This window comes from Eptatretus burgeri, chromosome 17 (assembly GCF_056783735.1).
Source record: "Eptatretus burgeri isolate ZD-2024b chromosome 17, Ebu_testis_v1, whole genome shotgun sequence".
Taxonomy (NCBI): Eukaryota; Metazoa; Chordata; class Myxini; order Myxiniformes; family Myxinidae; genus Eptatretus; species Eptatretus burgeri.
The window spans coordinates 12,480,426-12,503,708 of record NC_140977.1 but is presented as its reverse complement, the minus strand read 5'-3'; the positions used below and the strand labels follow the sequence as shown (position 1 = coordinate 12,503,708).

Genomic DNA, 23,283 nt, shown 5'->3' with positions numbered 1-23,283 from the left:
AGATTATCACAGATGCAGTATAACATTCGAAGAAGCTGAAAAACAGAAGGAAGATAACCATATAGAAAAAGCCATGTCATCCAAAGCAGTCCAATAGAGAGCGGTACTGCAGGAAGAGGCCATTTTATGGTGATAAACCCTTCATCAGAACGAGAAGAATAATAATACAAGAAATACAGAACAAGAAATAAAATCTGAGATTGCAAACCCTCACCAGGACTTGTTTTGGGTAGTATTTGTGCAGTTTTGTGTGGTGTATTTTGTGAGGCGTTTTGTGTACTCGTGTGTTACGTAATAAATAAGACATAACTAGAACTGCGCCTTTATAACTGCTGGCAGTGATGAGCAGGTACAAAGACATCCCGCTTTGACTGGACACCTGACCCTGAACCATGACGTTTATTATTATTCAATTGAATGTAGAATGGGATTAAAGTAAATTAAATTCAAATCAAATGGAAGACCAAATAGGTACAGTCCTGCATTGGAGTCATCAGAAGGAACCCAAATAAGCAAGAAGCAAAGATGAAGTCATCAGGAGGAACTTGGATAGGATTTACATTTCAGCTGATACTCCTTTAAACCCATCCAAGCACAGCCAAGAGAGCCTTATTCAAAATAAATAAATAAATAAAAATTTAAATAAAAAAGAACTCACATCAACAAAAAAAATAATTCTGGCTGCCAGACCATGTGTCTATTCAAATTGAAATTTAATACATGTATACCCCATCATTACTAGAAGTTTTTTGTGAAGTTTCACGTCAATTGATTAAGTGGTTCCATAGAAAATATTATTTAATATTTTCTTCAATCCAATATGGCTGCCAAACCATGCGACCAATCAATTATTCCTTAACAAAATTGTCCACCCAAGGCTTGGGGAATATTTGTGTGAAGTTCCCCAAGATTTGTGCAGCAGTTCTGGAGAAGAAGATATTTTTTTTTAATCAGTTTTAGGGTAAATCCAATATGGCTGCCAAACAATGTGACCAAAGATGTCATATGTGTGAACCTTTTGTTCCTCATGGATAAGCGGTCATACATGTAAGGTTTGGCCTTGATCTGTTTAGTCACTTCAGAGAAGAAGATTTTTGAAGGTTTAAAAAAAAAAAAAGAGGCTGCTGAATCACGTGACCAAGGACGTCATCTATTACTTTTTCTGTCGGCCTTTTATTCCTAGATGACCGTCAAAAATTTTCATACTGATCGGATGTAGCGTTCTACATATGCAATTATGATGTCATTACAAAGGCATCTATGATGTCACAACAAAAAATAAAGCACACTTATTCCCCATGAGGAGTACTTGCTATGTGCCAAGTTTCAATTTCTTTCCTTGGTGCAGTTTCAGAGATACAGAGGTCCAAAGTTTTTCCATATTTCCAACATGGCTGCCACACCACATGACCTATGATGTCATAATTATCAATAAAACATTCTACATGAGTAGTCGCTCCTACGGTGAAAATTGTCTCAATCCGACAAGCGGTTGTGAAGAAAAATACAAAAGTTCATTGCGGACAAACAAACAAACTAACAAATAGACAAATAAACAGACAAACAAACAGAGCCAAATGAAATACCCTCTCCTTTGTCAAGGGTAAATAAAACAACAAAAACAAACACAAGCAAACTTCGTAAGACCTCAGTTTGGAATATTGCTCACCAGTCTAAAATCGCTACCTAAACAAAGATGAGGAAAGAAACATCTTCCCTGTGTTACTGCTTGTGTTTTTGTCCAATTCTCCATCCGCCTGTCCCAAGGGAACGAAGTACAAAAGGGTCAGTCAATCCCCTCTCTCTCTCCAAAAGGGTTCATACACCTCTGAGATGGACATGCTGATTCGGAGCTGCAGGAGTCATTGCTCAGGACTAGTCCTTGGATAGCCGGCATGCAAGTTGTCTCTGTTGTGGCACCATGTTCCTCGTTTCATCTATTCTCTCCCAAGTATCGTCCTTTTAGCCTCCTCGACTCGTCCGATTTCCCCTTCTCACTTCAAAAAACGCCAAAACCCAAAGCTATATTTTTCCACTCCAAAACATGAACTCAATCTCCCTGTAACTCCTCCTGCCTTCCTTTTATTGATATTTCCAAACTGAATCTTCATTGAATTAAATGCTTCTTCCTCCTTCCTTTAAAAGCTTTTAAGTATATTTTAAATCCTTCACTTTCGTTATTTCTCCATCACGAGTACTCATGTTCTTATCCTTCATCACAATATATTCCTTTTCTTTATCTTCACGTGGATTATTCTCCGAACTTATCTCTTACCTATACGCCTGGTCCATCAACAATCCTTCCATACCTGCAACACTTTCCTCCTTGCCTTCAACAATTATTCTTTCCACCCTTCCGATCATGTCTGCCTCTGTATGTCTGGATTGGGAATCTTGAGAAGACAAGTTTTCAGAGCACTGCTTAAGACAATCAATTCCTCTTCATGTCAATTAACACTATCAAACCCCCTGTTTCAGTACCCTCCCTCACATCTCCTGCAACCCTGTATCTTTCCACTTCACCCCTTATAAATGTCTCCCTCTCCAGCATCCCTCCACTTCATGCCCCCTCTTTCTGTATCCCATTCACTTCACCTCACCTCATCAAAGCTTCCCCCTCCAAACTTCTCACTCATCTCACACCCTCTCAGTTTCATCCGTGTCCAGCCCTTCCCAACCCCCTAATCCCGTACACTCCCCTCACTACAGCTCACTCTCACGGCCCCCTATCCCCCATTCCACATCCTGTCAGTTTCCTACCACCTCCCAGCTCCACCCTCCATCAGCCCCGGTGCAGATCTGAAAAGATGATCTGAGATGAGGTCGTTCGAGAAAAGGAAGAATTTTATGTCAACTGCGATGATGGATTCCATGACCTTGCTGATGACTGGAAGTAAGCTGAGAGGTCTGTCATTAAGGGATCCGTTTTTACACCTTTTTAATGTAATGCTGTGATATTGGCTGACTTTGAAGCAGATGAAACATGACCTCGGGCAATGACAGGGTGAAAAGAGCAGAAAGGATATGTTCAAGAGTAGCAGAGCAGGTGTTTAGGACATGTGAGCTGATGCCGTCTCGTTCAGTTGCAGAATCAGAGTCAAGGATTGCCAGAAACTTCTTCACCTTCTCAATTGCAAAAACCAGAGTCCAGGAGCAGTTTGTTGTGACTGGCGAGGATGTGTACAGATCGTGAGGAGTTGGGGACACAATATTTGGAAGCAAACACAGAATTGAGGCTGGACAGATATTGTTTTCTGGCTCTCCTGAGATTGGACAAACCTGTTGTGGGCTTTATGGAATGATCTGAGATTGCCTTTGGTTGGGTTTTCCTCCCAAGGAGAGAAGGCAAGTTGTTCCAAAGCAACTACCTTACCAAAGGATTCAGTGTACCATGGGTGGGGAGAAGCATTGGATAACTGGAGACGAGATGGGATGGATCTGTGCGAGAGAGAGAGAGAGAGAGAGAGAGAGAGAGAGAGAGAGAGAGAGAGAGAGAGAGAGAGAGAGAGAGAGAGAGAGAGAGAGAGAGAGAGAGAGAGAGAGAGAGAGAGAGAGAGAGAGAGAGAGAGAGGAAACAGGACGGTACAACAGACAAACAAGACGTGGAAACGGAGGGGTAGTTGCAGCCAAAGGTACTCATGGGGATTGGAAGGTGTTAGAACAAGACAAGGACAGTGATAAACTGAATTCTTGCTATAAATGTAACTCTGTCACCAGAGTAGGTTCAGTCCTATCAAATCAGTGGAGAGAATAGCCATGGAGAGGCATAAGGAGTCAGGGATGTCCTGTGGTAGGAAGGATTCTGTAAAACAGATGATGTCTGGTTTATCAGCAGTGAACTGAATTGAGAAATCTGTCTGGTTGGAGTGGAGGCCCCGGATGTTTGACGTTCAGGCAGTTATGGACAGCAGAGGAGTTGTTGGGAGGGTGTTGGTTTTGGAGGAAGCCAGAAGGGTGCGGTAAATGGGGGTGTGTGGAGACTGGTTGGGTGTGGGACGAGAGAGAAAGGTGCACGATGAGGGGAAGAGGCTGGGAGGATGTGGAACAGGTGGGAGGAGGTTGGAGTATGTGGAACAAGAAGGGAGAGATGGGAGGGTGTGGGACAATGGGGAAGCCGAGAGGCCAACTGTCCTTCCAGTCTACGCTGCTCATCATCATTCTCAACTTGCTCCTCTTCTCTGCTCTGCTGTTCTCCCTTGTCTGGCTCCTCATAATTATTATCTCCCATTCTTGCTCTTGTCCCATGTGTCTGTGAAAGTGTAATTTGGTTTGGGTTAGCGGGTTGGACTTGTTCTCTCTCCAGCGGTGTGTCTGCATCATTTCCTCCTGTTATACTCCAGTCTTGCTCTTTGGATTTTGCTGGTATTGAGCCAGAGTCTGAGTTCCCATCCTGTTGCATAGCTTGTCCTTCTCCGATTGTGACTAACCTCTCATTACCTTCTGCTTCTCGAGAAGACCAGTCCCAGTTTCTCTTGGGGGGTCTGTGCTCGCCTCCTATTCCCCCATCTGTGCAGTTCCATCGCAGTCTATTGGGTTCCCCTACTCTTTGAATGTTTGTACTGTGGGACTTTAATCCCAAGTGTATGTCATATCCATCGATTGTGACATTGGTGGAAGTCACCATTTGTTGGTGAGCATTCACTTGTTATTGCCTATTCACCTTCTCCTTGCTGCAAATTCTTTGTTTTGTTTCTTCATCTGTGAAGGTTTTCTGTTTGTTTAGTGTTGCTTTCACAGAGTATAATTTTGTTCTCCAAAAATGATCTTATTCAGAATAGCTGCTTCCATGTGTTTGCACTTTCTCACCTTATGCCCTTTCCTCCTCACCTGTGTGAATTTTTTCACGTCTTTTCATTGATGAGGAAAGTTGCAAAAACCTTGCTGCACACGGAACACTTGTACGGCTTCTCACGTTGGTTGTTATCTCCATTTGCGGGTTTCAGAAGATGTGAGGCAGTTCTCCCAGAACTCAAAATCTCCACCTCCTTTTTCGGGAAAGGATCATTATTATTCATGAACCAAATTGTCAACTGGTTCATTAATCTTTCTTCTTCACCGCTAGCTCCCCCATGCTTTATGCACAGAATACGCTTTGCAGTGGAGGATGATTTCCTTCTCATCTCAGCTTCAACTCTGTTAATTTAGTGTTCAATGATTTGTCTGGCACTTAGTAGTTGTTGATTGGAGAACAGCAGATACCTTTTTTAGCTTTTAGCTTGGTGTAGAGCTCTGTCATATCATGAGGCAGGGGTTACCTTCCTCACGTTCGAAGGAACAGTCATTATCCTTTTCAGCACACATTCTGGCTGCTTGGTGTGGCTGCACAGACGTCGGCCTTAGCCTACAAGGGGTCTGTGTCCCTTTAGTCATTTTCTGTGACCGATTGTCATTGTTTGGCATATTTTTGTTACAGCCAGCCATTTTGCTTTCCCCAAGAAGGTGTGTGTGTGTGTGTGTGTGTGTGTGTGTGTGTGTGTGTGTGTGTGTGTGTGTGTGTGTGTGTGTGTGTGTGTGTGTGTGTGTGTGTGTGTGTGTGTGTAAAATATGTGTATGGTCACATATCCATATGTATGTCTATAATATGTATATGTGTATAAAACACAATTGTGTGTGTGTGTGTGTGTGTGTGTGTGTGTGTGTGTGTGTGTGTGTGTGTGTGTGTGTGTGTGTGTGTGTGTGTGTGTACGGGTCACCACCACTGGTCCTCTTCTCCACTCAAGAGTCTCTCAGCCTGAACTCTATCCCATTTGTGAAGGATCGACCTTCCCCACAACAAGAAACCACAACTTATGGACGAAGCTGTCTCCTTCTCCATGCTGTGCCCAATGGAGCCTTCCACTGTACTTGAGCATCGATCATCCCCACAAAGAACACCTCATGGACCAAGCTGTCTCCTTATCCATGCTGTGCCTAATGGAGCCTTCCACTGTACTTGAGCATCGATCATCCCCACAAAGAACAACTCATGGACCAAGTTTTCTCCTTATTCGTGCGGCGCCCAACAGAGCGTTTCCCAGTACTGAAGAATCAATCTTCCCCACAGCAAAGAACCACAACTCACAGACAAAGCTGTGTCCTTATCCTACATGCACCTCGACCCCCACTCCTCCATGCCCAAAGCAGTGAAGATGTAGACCCTCACAACCTCCCATGTGGCATTTGGGGTACGCCCGGTCTCAAATGTGTGTGTGTGTGTGTGTGTGTGTGTGTGTGTGTGTGTGTGTGTGTGTGTGTGTGTGTGTGTGTATGTATGTGTATATGTGTGTATGTGTATGTACGTGTGTGTGTGTGTGTGTGTATGTGTGTGTGTATGTGCTTCTAACCTCATGTTATTTACCCTCTTCTCGTGCTGATCTAATGCCACTCCCCCCTTCTGAGGCTTCTCACATTGGTTGTTACCTCTATTTGTGGGTTTCATAAGGCAGGAGGAAATTCTCCCAGAACTCAAAATCTCCACCTCCTTTTTTGGTGAATGATCATTAGTCATGAAACAAACTGTGAAGTTTCATTCTCATAGCCCCATTCCAAGGGCTATTTTCAAAATCTTCACTGAACCTCTGACAACCTCCACTTGTAGCTCGTTTCGAGTGATATTCCCTGGAATGATTTTAAAGTACTCAGTAAGAGTTTCATTCATCATTCCTGTATCTCCGACTATCACTGGTACAATTTCACCTTTCTTCAATATGCAAATCCTCTTGGCCTCCAAATTTTTCAGATCCTGGTATCTGGTCATTTTCCTGGTATCTGGTCCAACGTCATTGGGAAATGAAACCTTGATCAACAATGCCGACTTTTCCTTTGTGTGTTTGAGCACTATGTCCGGATGCGATGCTTTGTTTGCAATGTCCACACTTGATGGGATCATCTTGTCACATGGGAGCATTACTTGTTCATTTTCAAGGATCGGCTCTGTTTTATGTTTCCGTCATTGTTCTGGGACCGGGATGTTGAAATGCTGAGATGTGCCAGTGCTACAGACGCTGTCATGTCTTTCCATGCATAGCTGTTCTGACATGAGTTGTTTTACATCCTTTAAGGAGGTGGTTGGTACTGTCTGTTTCTTCCCCACAAAACATGCATTTGTCTGAATGGCTCGATCCCACCATTTTTTAAAGTCATGAGTGTACTGTCCTTGGTCTTGAACATTTATAATGACTCATTCTCCATCCCAATTCATTTGACTTCTTAACCATTCCAAGGAGCCTTCCTTGTCTATCGCTATTCTGTCAAGCTGTTTTTTAAATCCTCTTGCTCTTTTCTCATTCTCCCATTTGTCAAAGTATATCTGCTGATATTTATTTTTGAAGTTTTCCTTTTTATTTCTTTGCAATCATTGGGGCTGTGTTTGTTTCTGTTTCATTTTCCTGTGTTGTATCCATCATTTGCACCTGTTTTCATAAGTTTGTTGCTGTATGGATTAAGGATCCCTTTTCTGGTTTGTTGTTTTCTTGCTTGTGTCGAAATCTCATCCGATAGTCGGTTGAGCTCTTCACGTACTCCGCTAGTCCGACAAATGATGTTCTGTGCACTTAGTTATGCTCCATCTAACCACCTCCTCACTCGAGCCTCGGTAAGTACAACATTGGAATCTATTGGGTTTTGCAGAACATCTTGTGAATAGTTCGAAGTTTCCTTGTTTTGGTGTCTAAATTGTTGATCTTCAATTGTGGTCAGTTTATAAAGTGCATAGCTATATTGGAATACCGGCACTACAAGTTGGTTTCAGCTTTGGTTTTGATTCTTGGGGAGAGGTCAGGTCAGGTCAGGTATGGGAGCATGCACCGGAGCAGAGTGTCTCTGCGTCTACTTTCCACCGGTACTCCAGGGGCCTCCGCCTGGCCAACCCCCAGGCAGATCCCTTGAGATGCTGATCAACCTGCTGCAATCACGAAGCACGTGGTTGGTCTATTGGCATCCTCCACTCATGAAGCTTCCTCACTGAAATAATCTGGTGAGCAGGATCAGTGTTAGGAAAACGAGCCACATGTCCATACAGCCGCAGCTGACGCTCATGGACAATGCAGGTAACGAATCTCATTTGAGTCTCTCGCAGCAACTGTTCGTTGGAGACAAAGTATGACCAGCAATAGCCAAGGATTCTCCGAAGAGACCTGGTACCAAACAAATTACGTGTCCATCTCAGATCCCTGCTCAGAATCCAAGCCTGACATCCATAGAGAAAGACTGGAAGCATCAAGGACCTGAAGACACGGACATTTTTCCTCCTGCACAGGTATCGAAAGCGCCACACCCCATGTTCCATTGAATCCATGACTCCCCAGGCCTAACCCAGAAGTCTATTGACCTCTGGCTCACAGCCAGCAGAGACATGAATATCACTGCCAAGGTAAGTGAATATCTCCATGACCTCAATTTCCACCATCCTCAACATCCAAAAAACCAACAGGTACCGACAAGATAGCAGCATCTAATATGTCAATGAAAGCCTGGATCTTAGTTTTGAATCAGGAAACCCATAACCCCAGCGACTCAGACTCTTCATTCAACACCTCAAGGACCCTCAAAAGGATATCTAGAGTCACCGCAAGCATGACTGCATGATCTGCGAAATCAAGGTCAGAGATCTTGACATTCCCAAACAATGCACCGCAGCTTGATCTCTCTGACATCCTCCCGAGAATCCAGTCCATACAAGTGCTGAAAAGTGTGGGGGCCAGTACACATCCCTGACGAACTCCAGTAACAACTGGAAATAAGTCAGAGATGGTACCACCACATCTCACAGCACTCTCAGTACCAGAGTATAGTTGAGACATCACATTGATCAGTTTTGGTGGTGGACACGAAGACCAATAATCCTCCAGACGGCATCCCGATTCATGGAATCGAACTCTTTGCAGAGATCAACATAGGCTGCAAGTAGCCCCTGCCGAGACTCTTGTTGGCGTTCGGTGAAGACCCGAAGGGCAAGGATACGGTCAATTGTTGACCTCTTTTGTGTAAAGCCTGACTGCTCTCGGGGCTGGTGCTCCAGCAGACGGTAGTGAACCCTACCAATAATTGTCTGAGCAAAAACCTTGCCAGCACTGGGAGCAGCGTCACCCCTCGGTAGTTGTTGCAGTCCTGGTGATCACCTTTACCTTTCCAGAGAGAGACAAGGACCCTCTTCCGGTCAGTTGGAATGATGCCTGTGTTCCAGGCAGAGCACAGAAACGCATACAACGACATGAGTGTAGCATATCCACCAGCCGAGAGAAGTTCAGCATGGACATCACAGATCCCAGGAGCTTTACCCCATTTCAAACGGTTCACCGCAGTCTGCGTTTCCACAAACAAAGGGGGATCACAGTTGATTGCAAGGTCAGGAATAGGGATAGCAACACCCCTGACATCCAACTCGACAGCTGGTAGATCAGCCTGGTACAGCCACTCAAAGTAACCAGCCCAGCGGGCCTTCACTTCAGACTTATCTGTCAAGAGCCCACCACTCTAGCTGCAGCACACCAAGGGATGGGCTTGGAGGAACACAATGCACGAGTTCCCCTGTAAGCAGGACAAGAATGACTTGACCACAGGTGATGCTCTACCCCCTCACAGATTCCTCACAATGGCCTCCTTGTCAACCCTCAGCACACATGCAGTTTTACACCTCAACTCCCTGAACAGCTCATCTCCATCATTAAGCCTGGTCCTAGGACTCTGGTCAATGGTATCCAGTGTCCCTTAAGAGACAAAATTATTCCTCGCCCTACCAAGACATCTCCGGCCCTACCACTACATCTTGGTAGGGCCGGCTCGCCCTACCAAGTAACAAGACATCTCCGGGCAACATCAAAGACGGTGGTCTTGAAGGCACTCCACAACTCTTAAGGATTCCCCAAAGCACCCAGACCCCCCAAATCCCCACTCAGCCTGTTCGCAAAGTCCTCAGCTACTCTCTCATCCTTGAGCTTGCCAACATCCAGCCTAGGCTGGGATGGTAACATTCTCAGAGAATTATGCTGCAACTTCAGAGTTTCTAGCACAAGCCTGTGGTCGGTATTGTGGAACTGAGCACTCCGGTAGACCCTGCAGTTCTGGATCATCTTCCAGAGACCATTAACGAGCACATGGTCAATCTCCTTTGCCACACCACCAGCGTTGGAATACCAAGTGCAGCAATGGGCCCATGGGTGCTGAAACCATGAACTGGCCACCCTAGGTCCATGACTTCTTGCAAAGTCAAGGAACATTGTGCTATTCTGATTCTCAGTTCGAGACCCATGGGGAACAACACATGTTTCAAAACCATCCCTATCAGTTCCAGTCGATGCATTGAAATCCCCCAAGACTATAAGAGTGTCTCGCCTGGGGCACGGCATAGAATGCATCCTTCACGGTGAGATTACTCGCCTCAGTCGGAGCATATACAGAGACCAGGGAAATGACACCCAAGGAGTGACGAATCCTTCGTGTCATAATACGCTTGGTGACATGTGTTACCTCAATTATCATTGGAGTCAGCTTATTGGACACAGCTACAGCAACTCCTTGGGCATTGTAACCATCACAGCGACCAGACCAATAGTAGGTGTAACTTCCTGCCATAATATCACCACTATCGGGTCTCCAAACCTCAAGAGAGTGATGCAATACTGATGTTCAAATGCTTGAGCTCAGATGACAGCAGAGAAAGGTTATCATCCTCTCTTAAGGATAAGACATTCCAGGCACCCACCCAAGGAGACCGCCATCTGGCGGATGACACCTCAGCACCACTCCGACACACACCATTGCAATCTGAACCTGGAGGTTTACCCCGTGGATTTTCTCCTTTCAAGGAATGAGGGTCCTGAAGGCTTTGCTCCAATCCTGTCATCCAGTGAGCTGCCCTGCGGAGAGCAGCTGCACAGGAGGTACTACCCTAGAGTGGGTTTTCAATTTTCTTTGCAATTTTCTTGTGTTTTGTAGAGTAAAGGGTTTTTACGGCGGCCGGAGTGCAAATCCTGCCACCAACCTCCTTTCAAAAAGTCACCCAACTGCAGGACGACATCCGCAGATACAGTTGGGCACTAGATATGGATGGCCGTTGGCTCACAAGGAGCTCCTCCGACCCTTTGGCCATTATGTTCCTTTTATAGATTGAGATGTTGTATGTTCTTTTTGCTTTTCTGTGTACAAATGTCCATTAGTTTCCAATTTCTAGATATGGATGGCCATTGGGGTGAGGGACGACTTCAGAATTAGTGTTATTCTGCGTCGGTACTCTTTGCTGATTCGTTTACGCATTGTTTTGTTTTGTACCTGGGTGCCTTCTTCGATTCTCAGGTATTTGTAGGATGCCTCGTTTTCTCGTTCCTGTATTATTGTGCCTTGATCGATTGAGATGTTGAATTATTTTTGCTTTTCTGTGTACAAATAGTCAAGACCAAGCTCCATTCGGATGTCCTCCGAGTACAGCTTTACTAGTTTCAGTTGATCGGCCACTTTCTTATCATTTGGGGTGAAGAGTTTTAGATCATCCATGTACAGTCGGACTATTTGGGGGTCAATTTTGTATACTTGCATGCGCATTATAATCCATGTATGTGGGACACTGTCAAAGTCTTTTTTGTAATCAATCCAGGCTGTGATATTTTTTTTTCTCCATTGTGCAATTCTTGATGTTCTTTCAAAGATGATGAGAAAGTAAATTATTTGATGCACACTACACACTTGTCGGGCTTCCCTTGGGCTGGTATCTCTATTTGCGGTTTTCTTTCCTGGAAAGAAGTTCTCCCAGAACTCAAAATCTCCTCCACCTCCTTTTTAGGTAAAGGATCATTATTCTAGAACTAAATTTTAAACTGGTTCATTAATCTTTCTCCTTTTCCGTTAGTCCCCCATGCTTTATGCGTAGAATATGCCTTGCAGTGGAGGACGATTTCCTTCTCCTCGAAGCTCCAGCTCTGTTCATTTAATCTCCGCCGATTCGGCTGTACTGGAACTTAGTCATTGCTGCTTGAAGAACATGCGACACCTTTTTGGCTTTTAGCTTTGGTGTGGAGCTCCGTCATATCGTGAGGCAGGGATCCCCTTCTAATGCCACTGATATAATGCCACACCCCTCTCCTTAGGTTACTAACGTTGTCAGTATATTCTAACATGTGTGTCTGCTTTGATGACCTTTGAAAGATGATAAGGTGATATACACCTTGCTGCAAACAGAACACTTATATGGCTTTTCTCCTGTGTGTATTTTTTGATGTTCTTTGAAAGTTGATAACAAAGCAAATGAGTTGTCGCACACAGAACACCTGTAGGGCTTCTCTCCTGTGTGTATTCTTTGATGCTGTCTTAATGATTTCCTGCAAGTAAATGATTTTTGACACACGGAACACTTGTAGGGCTTCTCTCCCGTGTGTATTCTTTCATGATAGTGGAAATGTGTCAATTGACCAAAGGCCTTCTGACACACGGAGCACTTGTATGGCTTCTCTCCCGTGTGTGTTATTTGATGAATGTGTAAATGCGATGATTGACTGAAGCCCTTATGGCACACAGAACACTTGTACGGTTTCTCTCCCGTGTGTGTTCGTTGATGAACGTGTAAAGTTGATGAGTTAGCAAACGCTTTGAGGCAAAGAGAACACTTGAAAGGCTTCTCACCCGAATGGATTCTTTCATGTACTTGCAATGCTGATATAACGTTGAAAGCCTTCTTGCAGACGGAGCACTTGTGAGGCTTCTGACCTGCATGCATTCTTTGATGTTCGTTAAAATTTTTCGATTGAGCAAAGGCTTTTGGACACAAGGAACACTTGTAGGGCTTCTCTTCTGTGTGTATTTTTTGATGAAGATTTAAAGATGATAACACGGTGAATGATTTGTCGCACACAGAACACTTGTGCGGTCTCTCACTTCCTTGGATATTCTTGAGGGTCTCTGTACAACTTTTACAACAGCGGTTGTATGACACGATGCTAAACTTGTCAGGTTCTTCACAGATGGACCGATTCATTTGCGGATTGAAAGCTTCCAGTTCGAACAACTCGGAACAGTTGGAACAAGAAACCAGTTTCCTTTGTTTCCCTGGAAAGACAAGTCACAACAGTCATAAACAATTCAAACTATTTTTGTAAAATATAGGGTAATTGACAAATATTTCACACAAATTGGATTTCAGAAAATACAAAAATATATTAACGGAGGTTATTTAATTGTTCTGGAGAGGGTCTTCAATCAAAAGGGCTTGCTCCGATGAAGGGTTCACACCTGAAACGTCAACTTCTCTTTACTACTCACAGCAATTATGAAACTTCAATGAACATTTTGTTGAATTCCGAATGCATTGTTCTTCCTGTTCATTGAAACAATGATTTTTAGAGCTCTGGCTTCTCCACATTCAAGAAAAGAGAGGTGAAACAACGTCGGGTACCAACCCACGATGGAGAAGAAGAATTCACAGTGATCTGAAAAAGGTTTTGTTTTTTTTGCCAGTGAGAAGAACGAGGGGGATAACTAGCCTGTTGTGGAATTCATAATCTAATTGCACATGCCTTTGGAAGCTCACATGCAAATTTAGTCTCTCATAGACACGCCACCAGGAATGGTGAGACCTACAGATACATGAAGAATAATTAGAAGAGCAGAGATTGCCAGACCCTTGTCAGCGCTTGTTTTGTGTGGTGTTTGTGTACTGGTGTGTTACGTAATTAATGAGACATAATTAGAACTGCCACTTTATAACTCCTGGCAGTGATGACCGGGTACCAAGATGTCCCGCATTGATGCAACCCTGCTTTGATCGGACACCTGACACTTGACATGACCCTGACTGACCGGACCTGCTTTGATCGGACACCTGACCCTGACCCAAGACGTTTATTATCATTCTATTGAATTTATAAGTGGGATTAAAATAAATTCAATTCAAATCAAATGAAAGACCAAATAGGTACAGTTCTGCATTGGATTACCATATTTTCCGGTGTATAAACCGCACTTTTTTTATCAGCAAAAAAGGTAAAAGTTTGGGGTGCGGTTAACACACGGTTAAAATTTGGTGACAAATGTGAAGACGTGCTTTGGCAAAAACGGTGTTTTTTATTTTCTGATCAATCAATTAATCGATTAATTACTTCATTATTATCGATTTATTCATTCCTTGTTTATTTTCTTTCTCATCTGGGCAATAAATATCTCAGGCACCTTTTCAGATTGGAAACTGATATTTGGACACAGCAGTGAACAAGTGATTTGCCTAATAAAAGGGTATTTTTGATTTATTGATGAATCAATTAATCGATCCATTATTCATTTTTCAATTAATGACTTAATTTTCAAAAAGTTACAGATTTGCATGAAAGAGTGGTGGTTTTGGCATATATGATTTGCCAATTGATTAAGAAATTAATTATCTTAGGATTATTATTTATGTATTTTAATCAATCAATTATTGTACACCACTCCTTCCCAATTCCATCTCCGTGTGCTGCACAGTGGCATCGAAGATGCCCTGGGAATGTTGTGCACTAGAGGATTTGTGATTTATTTATTTGGCATGGGGGCGGTGTAATTTAAATATACCTCTATTTGTTATATTCTTAAATAATCTAATGCTAATAAAGTCTTCATAGCCACTGTGAAAGTCGGGGACGCAACATTCACCAACATGTACAAAGCACCTCATGCAGAGTGGCTCCTCACAGCACTACTCATTTACTACTCATCCTGAAGTTCATGCTGGTGACTTCAACAGCCATCACACCTCATGGGGATACACTTCAGATGACGAGGCAGGTGGTAGCTTGGGCCTCCACTGGTGATCGTTATCTAGAGCACGATGCCAAGCAACGAGGAACTTTCTATTGGCATAGGAGGAGGAAATACTACAATCCAGACCTCTGTTTTGTCTCCAAGGACGGTAATGGACACCCTCTTCTTGCATCTCGTAAGATCCATTCACACTCTCCACGCAGCAAACATCGACGAGCATTAATCCACGTTGGAATAGAGGTTCCCTTGATTACAACCAAACCTAAGGCACACTGGAATTTTCAGAAAGCCAACTTGAAGAGCACAGAAGAGTAAAAAAACTCGGTCAGAGAGCAAAGAAGTTTCACAAGGACTTTGAAAGACCAGGTCACTCTACCCTGGATATGCTGCTTCCGTTCTCCCAACAATGGATGAAGATCCTCAATGCCAGACATGAAATCAGAACAATCTCCCAAGACATATTGCGTGCTTTTGACATGGTCAGACACCCTGCCCTGCTCACCAAACTCTCTTCCTATGGTATCCAAGGACATCTCCACTCATGGCTCGCAGACTTCCACTCCTGTCGCAGCCAACGTGTGGCCCTTAATGGAGTTCTCTCATCCCCTCTTCCTGTCCAGGCTGGAGTTCCTCAAGGCAGTGTTCTGGGCCCTGTTCTTTTTCTGGTTTTCATCAATGATCTCTGTCTCTCTGGAAAATCCTCTTTATCTCTTTGCTGATGACTCCACCCTCTGCCGTACCATCTGTCATCCCTCAGATCGGAAGCAGCAGCCTCTTCACTCTCAGCAGATCTGGATAAAATCACAAGCTGGTCCAACACGTGGAAGATGTCTTTCAATCCTGAAAAATTTCACACTCTCACTACGTCTCTCAGAAAGGACCGTCTGCAAAACGGTCGACTTGCTCAACAATCCTCTTGAAGAAGTCCTTTCATTCAAGTTTCTGGGTTTCACTATCCACCAGGACCTTTCCTGGGAAAGCCACATTTCCAAGTTCGCCTCCAAAGCGAGTCGCCGACTGGGCATCTTCTGGTGTGCAAAGACCTTCCTTGGCACACCTGAGCTCCTGACCACATACAAAGCTTTCGTCCACAGCCTGATGGAGTACTGCTCTCCCCTCTGGGCTGGTTCTCCCACCTCTCACCTTTCTCAGCTTCACACTGTGGAAACCAAGGCATTTAGGATCATTGGTGTCTCCCACGATGAGGCTGTCTTTGGGCCTCTCACTCTCTCACCGCAGTCAGGTCAGTGGTCTTTCTGCCTTCTACCGTATACTCTCCGGCCTGCCCCCCCCCGCTCTGTCTGAGACATGTACCCCCCATATTTCCTGAGGGCGTTCAAGGTCTACCAGCAACCCCCTTCTGGTAAAACTACCAAAATGAAGAACCATTGCTCACCTTCACTCTTTCATTCCTCTTTTTTTCCTGCCTTTGGAATAAACTTCCACACTCTCTTTAATCCCACTCTTCCCTCCAGGTCTTCAAAACAGCTGTTCACCACCATCTCTTATGTTCCCCCATCCAAAACCACAATATTTTCTACCCCCGCTAAGCCGCCCGAAACCCACCTCCTTCAAATTCCCTGCTTTCCTTCCTGAAAGTCCCTGTCGTGTAAGGACCTGAAAGTCCCTGTAGTGTCCATCTCGTTTACCCATTGTACCCCACCCCATCCCTATCCCTTCTACAGATCTCCTGTCTCTGTTCCCCATTGTCTTTTCTTTCCGTCTCCCTCCCCTCTTGTCTCCTGCTCCCCTTGTTATACGTTCCGTGTGTTAGCTCTCATACGAGCCTCGATAGTGTATGTGAGAAAAACCCCCAAAAAGTGAGTAAAATCTGGTCAAACGTAGTCAAAGGTCAAGATCACTGCCATCCAAAATATGAATGTCTGTCTGTGAGCAGGATATCTCAAAAGGTTATGGACGGATTTGGACGAAACTTGGTGGACTCATTGGGTGCGCTAAAAAGGACAAATTGATTCGATTTTGGTGAAGATCCGGGTCCGGATCCCGGTTCAGATAAGAGAATTTCAAAAAACTACAAAGTAATTGTTCACCATTGAGAAATGTGGCCCAAAACGATATATAGCGTGACATTTCAAAAGCTTGTGGACAGATTATGACAAAACACGGCAGATGAGTTGGGTATGTGACAGGAACAAGCTGAATGGATTTTGGTTCAGGTCGGATGAAGATCCAACCTATCAGTGGGATACAAAACTTAAACTGTTCAGGCTGGCGGAGGTATATGCTCCGCCAAGTGCTGTTCTAGTTTCACATGTTTAGATCGACATAAACTTGTCTTTCAAACCTGTCAAGTCCCAGTAATCTCCCTTGATTTAATATTTCTCAAGCTATTTCCAAAGTGTCTAGTCGTGAAACAGTGACTTTTCAAAAGTTGGCTATTAAGTTTGGCTTACCCTCGAGTAGCTGAGCAGCTTTGCTGGACTCCTTGGGAAGAGAACCACGTGGTTCCTCCTTTACGTGCTCATTTCTCAAAGTATCTTCGGAAGTCTGAAAATAACTTTGGAAAGTTTCCATCGTCCCCGGATGAGCTTCACCTGTAAAACATTTGAGAAGTTGTTTCTTGCGCAGGAAAGAATTTGTTATTTTTATTTTTATTATAACTGTTGTTCTCCCCACCTTTGACGAGCGAGGAGTAATCATCAATGAACTCGGACTTCACCTTTACTTCCACAATAAAATCTGGAAAAAAAAGAATACATCCACTTCAAACTCAACTTTCCATCGCCCTTCCAACGAAATAGGAAATGTTTATACTTTTCAATCTCCTGAAAAATATTGATTTGAAATGGAATCGGAAATGAAAACTCAATGATCTGACCTTCTGTTGGTCAATAGAGTCAGTGATTTCTACATTGATGGAAAAGGGATGGAATTCAAGGAATCCCTTCCTTGAAAACAATACTTCTCCACCTCTCCGTGTTTTCAGCCATCTCTCTCCACTCTCCAACCACCCTCACCTTATTGATGTCTGTCCTCACACAATCTTCCCATCTCAACATCAGTTTACCTCTTTTCCTCCGACCTTGCTCCCTCGTCGTATCCGCTCTCTTTGCGATTCCCTCTTCCTCTATTCACACCAAGTGCCAAGCTCACTTCAGCCAGCTTTTCACCTACCTTCTCATGAAGCTCATCTGCACACCAATCTCCTCTCTCATTTCCATCATCCTCCTTTTATCCACCCTCTTCACTCCTGCAATTCTCCTGACCTCGTTGTTCGCCCAGATGTGCAACCTCTATTGTTGTCTCTCCGTGTCAGTGCCACCGTAAAGGTAGGCCGGCATCACATAACTCATCACAACTTTCCTGTAAAGGTAGGTCTTAACCGGCATCACATAAGGCTGGGAAGTGTCTGTCTCTGTCTGTCTGTGTCTGTGTCTGTATGTCTGTCTATCTCTCTCTCTCTCACAGATTCGTCCAATCTCATCTTCAAATCTTCTTGTCGCCCATGGTACACTGAATCCTGTGGTGGGGCAGTTGCTATGAAACGACTTGCCTTCTCTTCCTGGAAGACTAATCCGACCAAAGGTGACCTCGGTGTATTCCAAAAAGTTCACAAGTGCCTGTCCATTCACAGGAGAGCCAGTAAACACCATCTGTCCAACCTCAAGAATGAACTTTCAAACTCGTCTCCCTCCTCCAAAACTCGGTGCACCTTGTTAATGAAAAACAGAAGACCAAGAAGGACCCTGAAGAAGTAAAGAGCAAAGACGGAGTCATCAGGAGGAACCTGGATAGGATTCGGCTTTCAGCCGTGACTCCACAACTCTCAAACCCATCCAGGCACAACCAAATGTCCCCTGCAGAAAAAAATTTCTGCAATAATTCATTTCTAATTCGACAGACAGATAATGAAAGAGAGAAATAGAGACTAAAAGAGATGAAAGAGAAGAAAAAGCAAGAATTACAATGAACTAGTACGTGCCTGTTAAAATAAATATATTAAAAAAATATTCAAACCGTGACCAAGAGACAACAACCACACATACCGTTCCTTCGCTCTGGCATGCCCGTACGTGCGTGGCCCGGAAGTTCGCATATCGCAGTTACGATTATTCGCAATTTAGTTTTAATGGCCAATTATTCAATTAGCGCCAACGTATTTTACCTTTTCGCAATGTCATCGCAAGGAAAAACACAAAGAGAAGAGAAGAGAGAAAAAAAATTACTTCCCGGTTCGGAGCACACCAGCTCACTCTGATGTTACCGAAATTTATGCACCGTCTAATATGAAAACAATCATAACTTGGGGCATTGTGTTTATCTAAAAATGCGCATAAGAAATCGAGAAATTATTAGCATACACGAATTCATCACTCTCCAGAAGTCCGTACGTTGAAACCCGTAATGGGGAACGCGGCTGAGGTTCCCTTCCCCCATCGGCCACGCCCACGCAACAACGTGTCTTGTCATTGGTTGGTAAATAAATGGCCATAACTTGGGAAGCACTTGTCCGATTAATATCAAACCTTGAAAAGGCACATCCTCCGGTCCCCAGCAATATATCTGGCAAGTTTCAATTAGATCGGACCAGCGGTTGTCAAGAAACAGCAGTCACACACACACACACACACACACACACACACACACACACACACACACACACACACACACACACACACACACACACACACACACACACACACACACACTGCTGGAATTATAGATAGATAAAGAGGATTGTGACAAAAAAAATGAAAGAAGTATGAAAGGAACAAAGAACCCAAAATAATTCTGACAAGGGAGAATGCTCCCCTTCCATCACTTCCCTCTCTTAAAATGGCACCACTGCTGACTCCACTCGTGAGAAGGCTGAATGCCTCAATTCCGTGTTTGCTTCCAAATATTGTCTCCCCAATGCCTCACTCTCTGTACACATCCTACCCAGTTGCACCCAACTGCTCCTGAACTCCATGTCGTTTGCACCTGAAAATGTGGAGAAGTTTCGGACAACCCTCGACTCTGACTCTGCGACTGCACCAGACGGCATCAGCTCACGTGTCCTAAAAACCTGCTCTGTCACTCTTGCGCATCCTCTATCTGCCCTTTTAACCCTGTCACTTGCATTTAGGTCATCTTCCATCTGTTTGTAAATCCGCAACATCACTGGATGACACACAAAAGAAAGGAGTAAAAACTGATCCCTTCAACTATAAACCTATCCACTTTGTTCCAATCATCAGCAAGGTCATGACATCCATCATCGTAGTTGATATGAAATCCAACCTTTTCTCCAACCTCAACTTGGATCACCAATTTCGTTTCAGATGAGGTCAACCAACCTTGGACATGCTGCTTCTATTCTTCCAACAATGGATGGAGGCCCTCAATATCAGACATGAGATCAAGGCCGTCTCTGTGGACATATCTCGTGCTTTCGATGCAGTCTGGCAGACTCACTTGATCTTCAAACTCTCTATGGCATCCAATGTCGGACAGACTTTACTCAGGACAGAAATTCGACAATTTAACACAACAAGGGACAGTTAGGCACAGAAAATAGGACGAACACACAACCAGCAACGCAGGAGTGAAAATAAAACAATAAAACACAACGTATATGGTTTGGGAATCATAGCTTTGTTGAACGAGAGGGAGAAACTCACGAACCAGCAGCACACGTGGAGAAACGCAGAACCGCAAATAAAATGGGAATCTGGGAAGCTGTCATAAGCACAAGCTAGCATCGAATAGGAGAGACGGTGAGATGTTATCAAACTTGAACGGAGTGATAACTCAAGCTTTACTAAGAGAGTAGCTACCAATGATTCGAAATAACAGAATCCCCACAAGATTACAAACAAGGGACACAATCCAAGAAATGTTGTGGATTTTCACTTCCCACCCAGCAAAACCTGATTTCAGATGTTAAAGGAAATGTTCGAGGTTTAACACATTGTGGTTTAAGGGAAACAGATGATTGTACACGTGTTCACGATTGTGACGTTACCGAGTTTCAAAACGTACTTCCACAGCAAGTCATCCGAAGATGGTGTCGGTGAGGGAAGTGTTGTGGAACTCGATCACAGGATCTTTAATGGGTTGTGAGTAATTTACACGGCTCGATGCAACAACCTTGAATACACCTCTCATTTCACATGTTTAAAACGTCATGCACTTGTCTTTCACACCTGTCAAGTCTCAATAACTTCACTTTATTTGTTTTTTCCATCGGTATTTCCAAAGTGTGTATTAGTGAAACATAGACTTTTCAAACGTGGCCTTTATGTGTCTGAAGAATCCTGAGTGAAGGCCAGAAATACAAAGTACAGAAATATTTGAGGGTATTTTATAAGCAACTAATTAATATCCCTGTCTCGTGAATATAAGCAAGCCCACTTTACTTCGTTGATCATAATTTAATGGATCTGTTATTCCACAGGGTTCGGAACAAAATCATTTCATCATTGAAAACAAACAGGGGAAAACAGTTCTCGATGAAACCCGGCTTACCCTCGAGTAGTTCAGCAGCTTTGCTGGACTCCTTGGGAGGAGAACCACGTGGTTCCTCCTTTATATGTTTATTGCTCAAAGTATCTTGGGAAGTGTGAAAATAACTTTGGAAAGTTTCCATCTTCCCCGAATGAGTTTCACCTGTAAAACATTTGACAATTTGTTTCTTACTCTGGAAAGCATTTGTGTTATTAGAACCATCACTGGAAGATTATTACCTCCATAACCAAAGGTGGACGGAGGTTATGTTTTCATCCCTCTCTGTTTGTCTGCCTGTGAACAGGATATCTCAAAAAGTTGTGAACAGATTTGGACGAAATTTGATGGACATGTTTGGTGTATGACACGGATGAAATGATTCGATTTTGGTGAAGATCTGAATCCAAGTCTGATAATTTTTTAAACGATTGTTCACCATTGAGAGATTAGGGCCAAAAATGATATATAGCATGATATCTCAAAAAGTTGTGGGCGGATTTGGATGAAACTTTGTGGATGAGTTGGTTAGATGACAACAACAAGCCGATTAGATGTTGGTTCATTGCTTATAAAACCTAAACTGTTCCGCTTGGTTGTGGTATGCGCTCTCGTGAGTGCCGTTCTAGTCTTTTTTTAATCATTTTTGTTGTTCTTCAGACCTTTGGCAGGTGAGGAGTAATCATCAATGAACTCGGACTCCACCTTTACTTCCACAATAAAATCTGCAAATAAAAACATCCTTTTCAACTTCAAATAGTACTTCTGAAGAAACTACAAATCACAATGTAGCTCCTGCAAGGCGTTACTTTTCATTATCCTTAAACAATATTGATTATAATCCAAACAGGAAAAGGATACCCGAGGATATGACCTTCTGTTGGTGAATACAGAGCCACTGATTTTCCACAATCGGGGAAAACGGACACAATTCACGGACACAATCTGTGACTCAAAACAGAAATACATCTGACATCGGGAAAAAACATCAACATTACAACAACAAAACAAGCAGTCATAGACTGGTACTTACGAAATCGTCAACTTGACCTCTGACCTTGTCTAATAAAAGCTGTCTCTTGAGAAGGTAGCGACGCAAACCAGAAGTTTCTACGATGATTCTGTACCAAACCATCAAAAATCGAATGTTTTGGATGTTTGACCTCACCGTGACCTTTGACCGATTTCTACCAAAATCTAATCAGCACTAGCCATCACCCTCCTGAATCACGTGGTGTAATTTGACATTGGTAGCTTCTTCCGTTCTCGAGTTATCGTGCCTACAAACAAACACACAAACAAACACACACACAAACAGAGGACGGAAGTCATCATTATACTTACGAAATCTTGAGATTTCGTAAGTAAAAAACCAGAATGTAGCAACAACTTATGGAAAAAAAGTAACAAATAAAATATTCACCACATTTTCTAATTTTGTGTGGACAATTGTCCATCGCCTAAATTATGAATAGTAGTCAAGAAGGGGTCATAAAATGGTCCTTGCAAAAATCTGTCACTGCGACTTTGCCCTTTGGAAACCAATAACAAGAGACTCCATTTGTTGGTGAACCAAATCAGTGATAAAAAAATATTTAAATTCTGTTCAAAGGCTGGGTTGTTAGCAGTGAACATAAACTCCCAGGAGTATGCGAGGCAGCGCTTCATTGCCTATACACCGCCGAAATAGAGGGAGGATTTTCCGTAGAACTCTGTCTTTGCTGGACCACAAGCTGCTCGTGAGTATGTTCAGCCAAACGACTACACAAGCTTAACGCACGACTTCAGCGCGTGTATTTGTTACGATGTGATCATGACACACAGTCCAGGAAACGTTCGTCCCTGGTGTGCGCAGCCAAGTTGTCACACGAAGCCCTGACGACCCCTCCGCCGAGTTCGACGACAACTTGGAGGTCAGTTCCATTCTCAATCACAAGCCGGTTTTAGAACCGAGAATGAACCAGATCAGGCGGGAAACTGGAAAAAGACTCAGCCCTGCGGTTGTTGAAGCAGCAGGTTGAGAGGAATTGTTGAAGAAGCAAAGGGACTTCACCATCTTGTGCCAACACTTCCAACAGACGAGTCCGTGTCCTTGTCAAAAATACCGTGTTGTACCGGACACTGTTGGACACATTG

The 23,283-nt window shown here is 43.7% G+C and overlaps 1 protein-coding gene across 1 annotated transcript in view; it reads right to left on the bottom strand.

Annotated features, from left to right (window-relative positions):
- LOC147009334 (uncharacterized) overlaps positions 1 to 22,141 on the bottom strand; it is a 67,240-nt gene extending 45,099 nt beyond the window's left edge. The window contains exons 1-5 of the mRNA XM_085861179.1: positions 21,810 to 22,141; positions 21,172 to 21,312; positions 17,338 to 17,400; positions 17,115 to 17,255; positions 12,086 to 13,014 (exon numbers count right to left, since the gene is read on the bottom strand). Of these exons, the coding sequence (XP_085717305.1) occupies positions 12,086 to 13,014; positions 17,115 to 17,255; positions 17,338 to 17,400; positions 21,172 to 21,312; positions 21,810 to 21,888 (1,353 nt within the window). The 5' untranslated portion in view covers positions 21,889 to 22,141. The remainder of the gene's footprint in view (positions 1 to 12,085; positions 13,015 to 17,114; positions 17,256 to 17,337; positions 17,401 to 21,171; positions 21,313 to 21,809) is intronic.
- Positions 22,142 to 23,283: the final 1,142 nt, after the last annotated feature.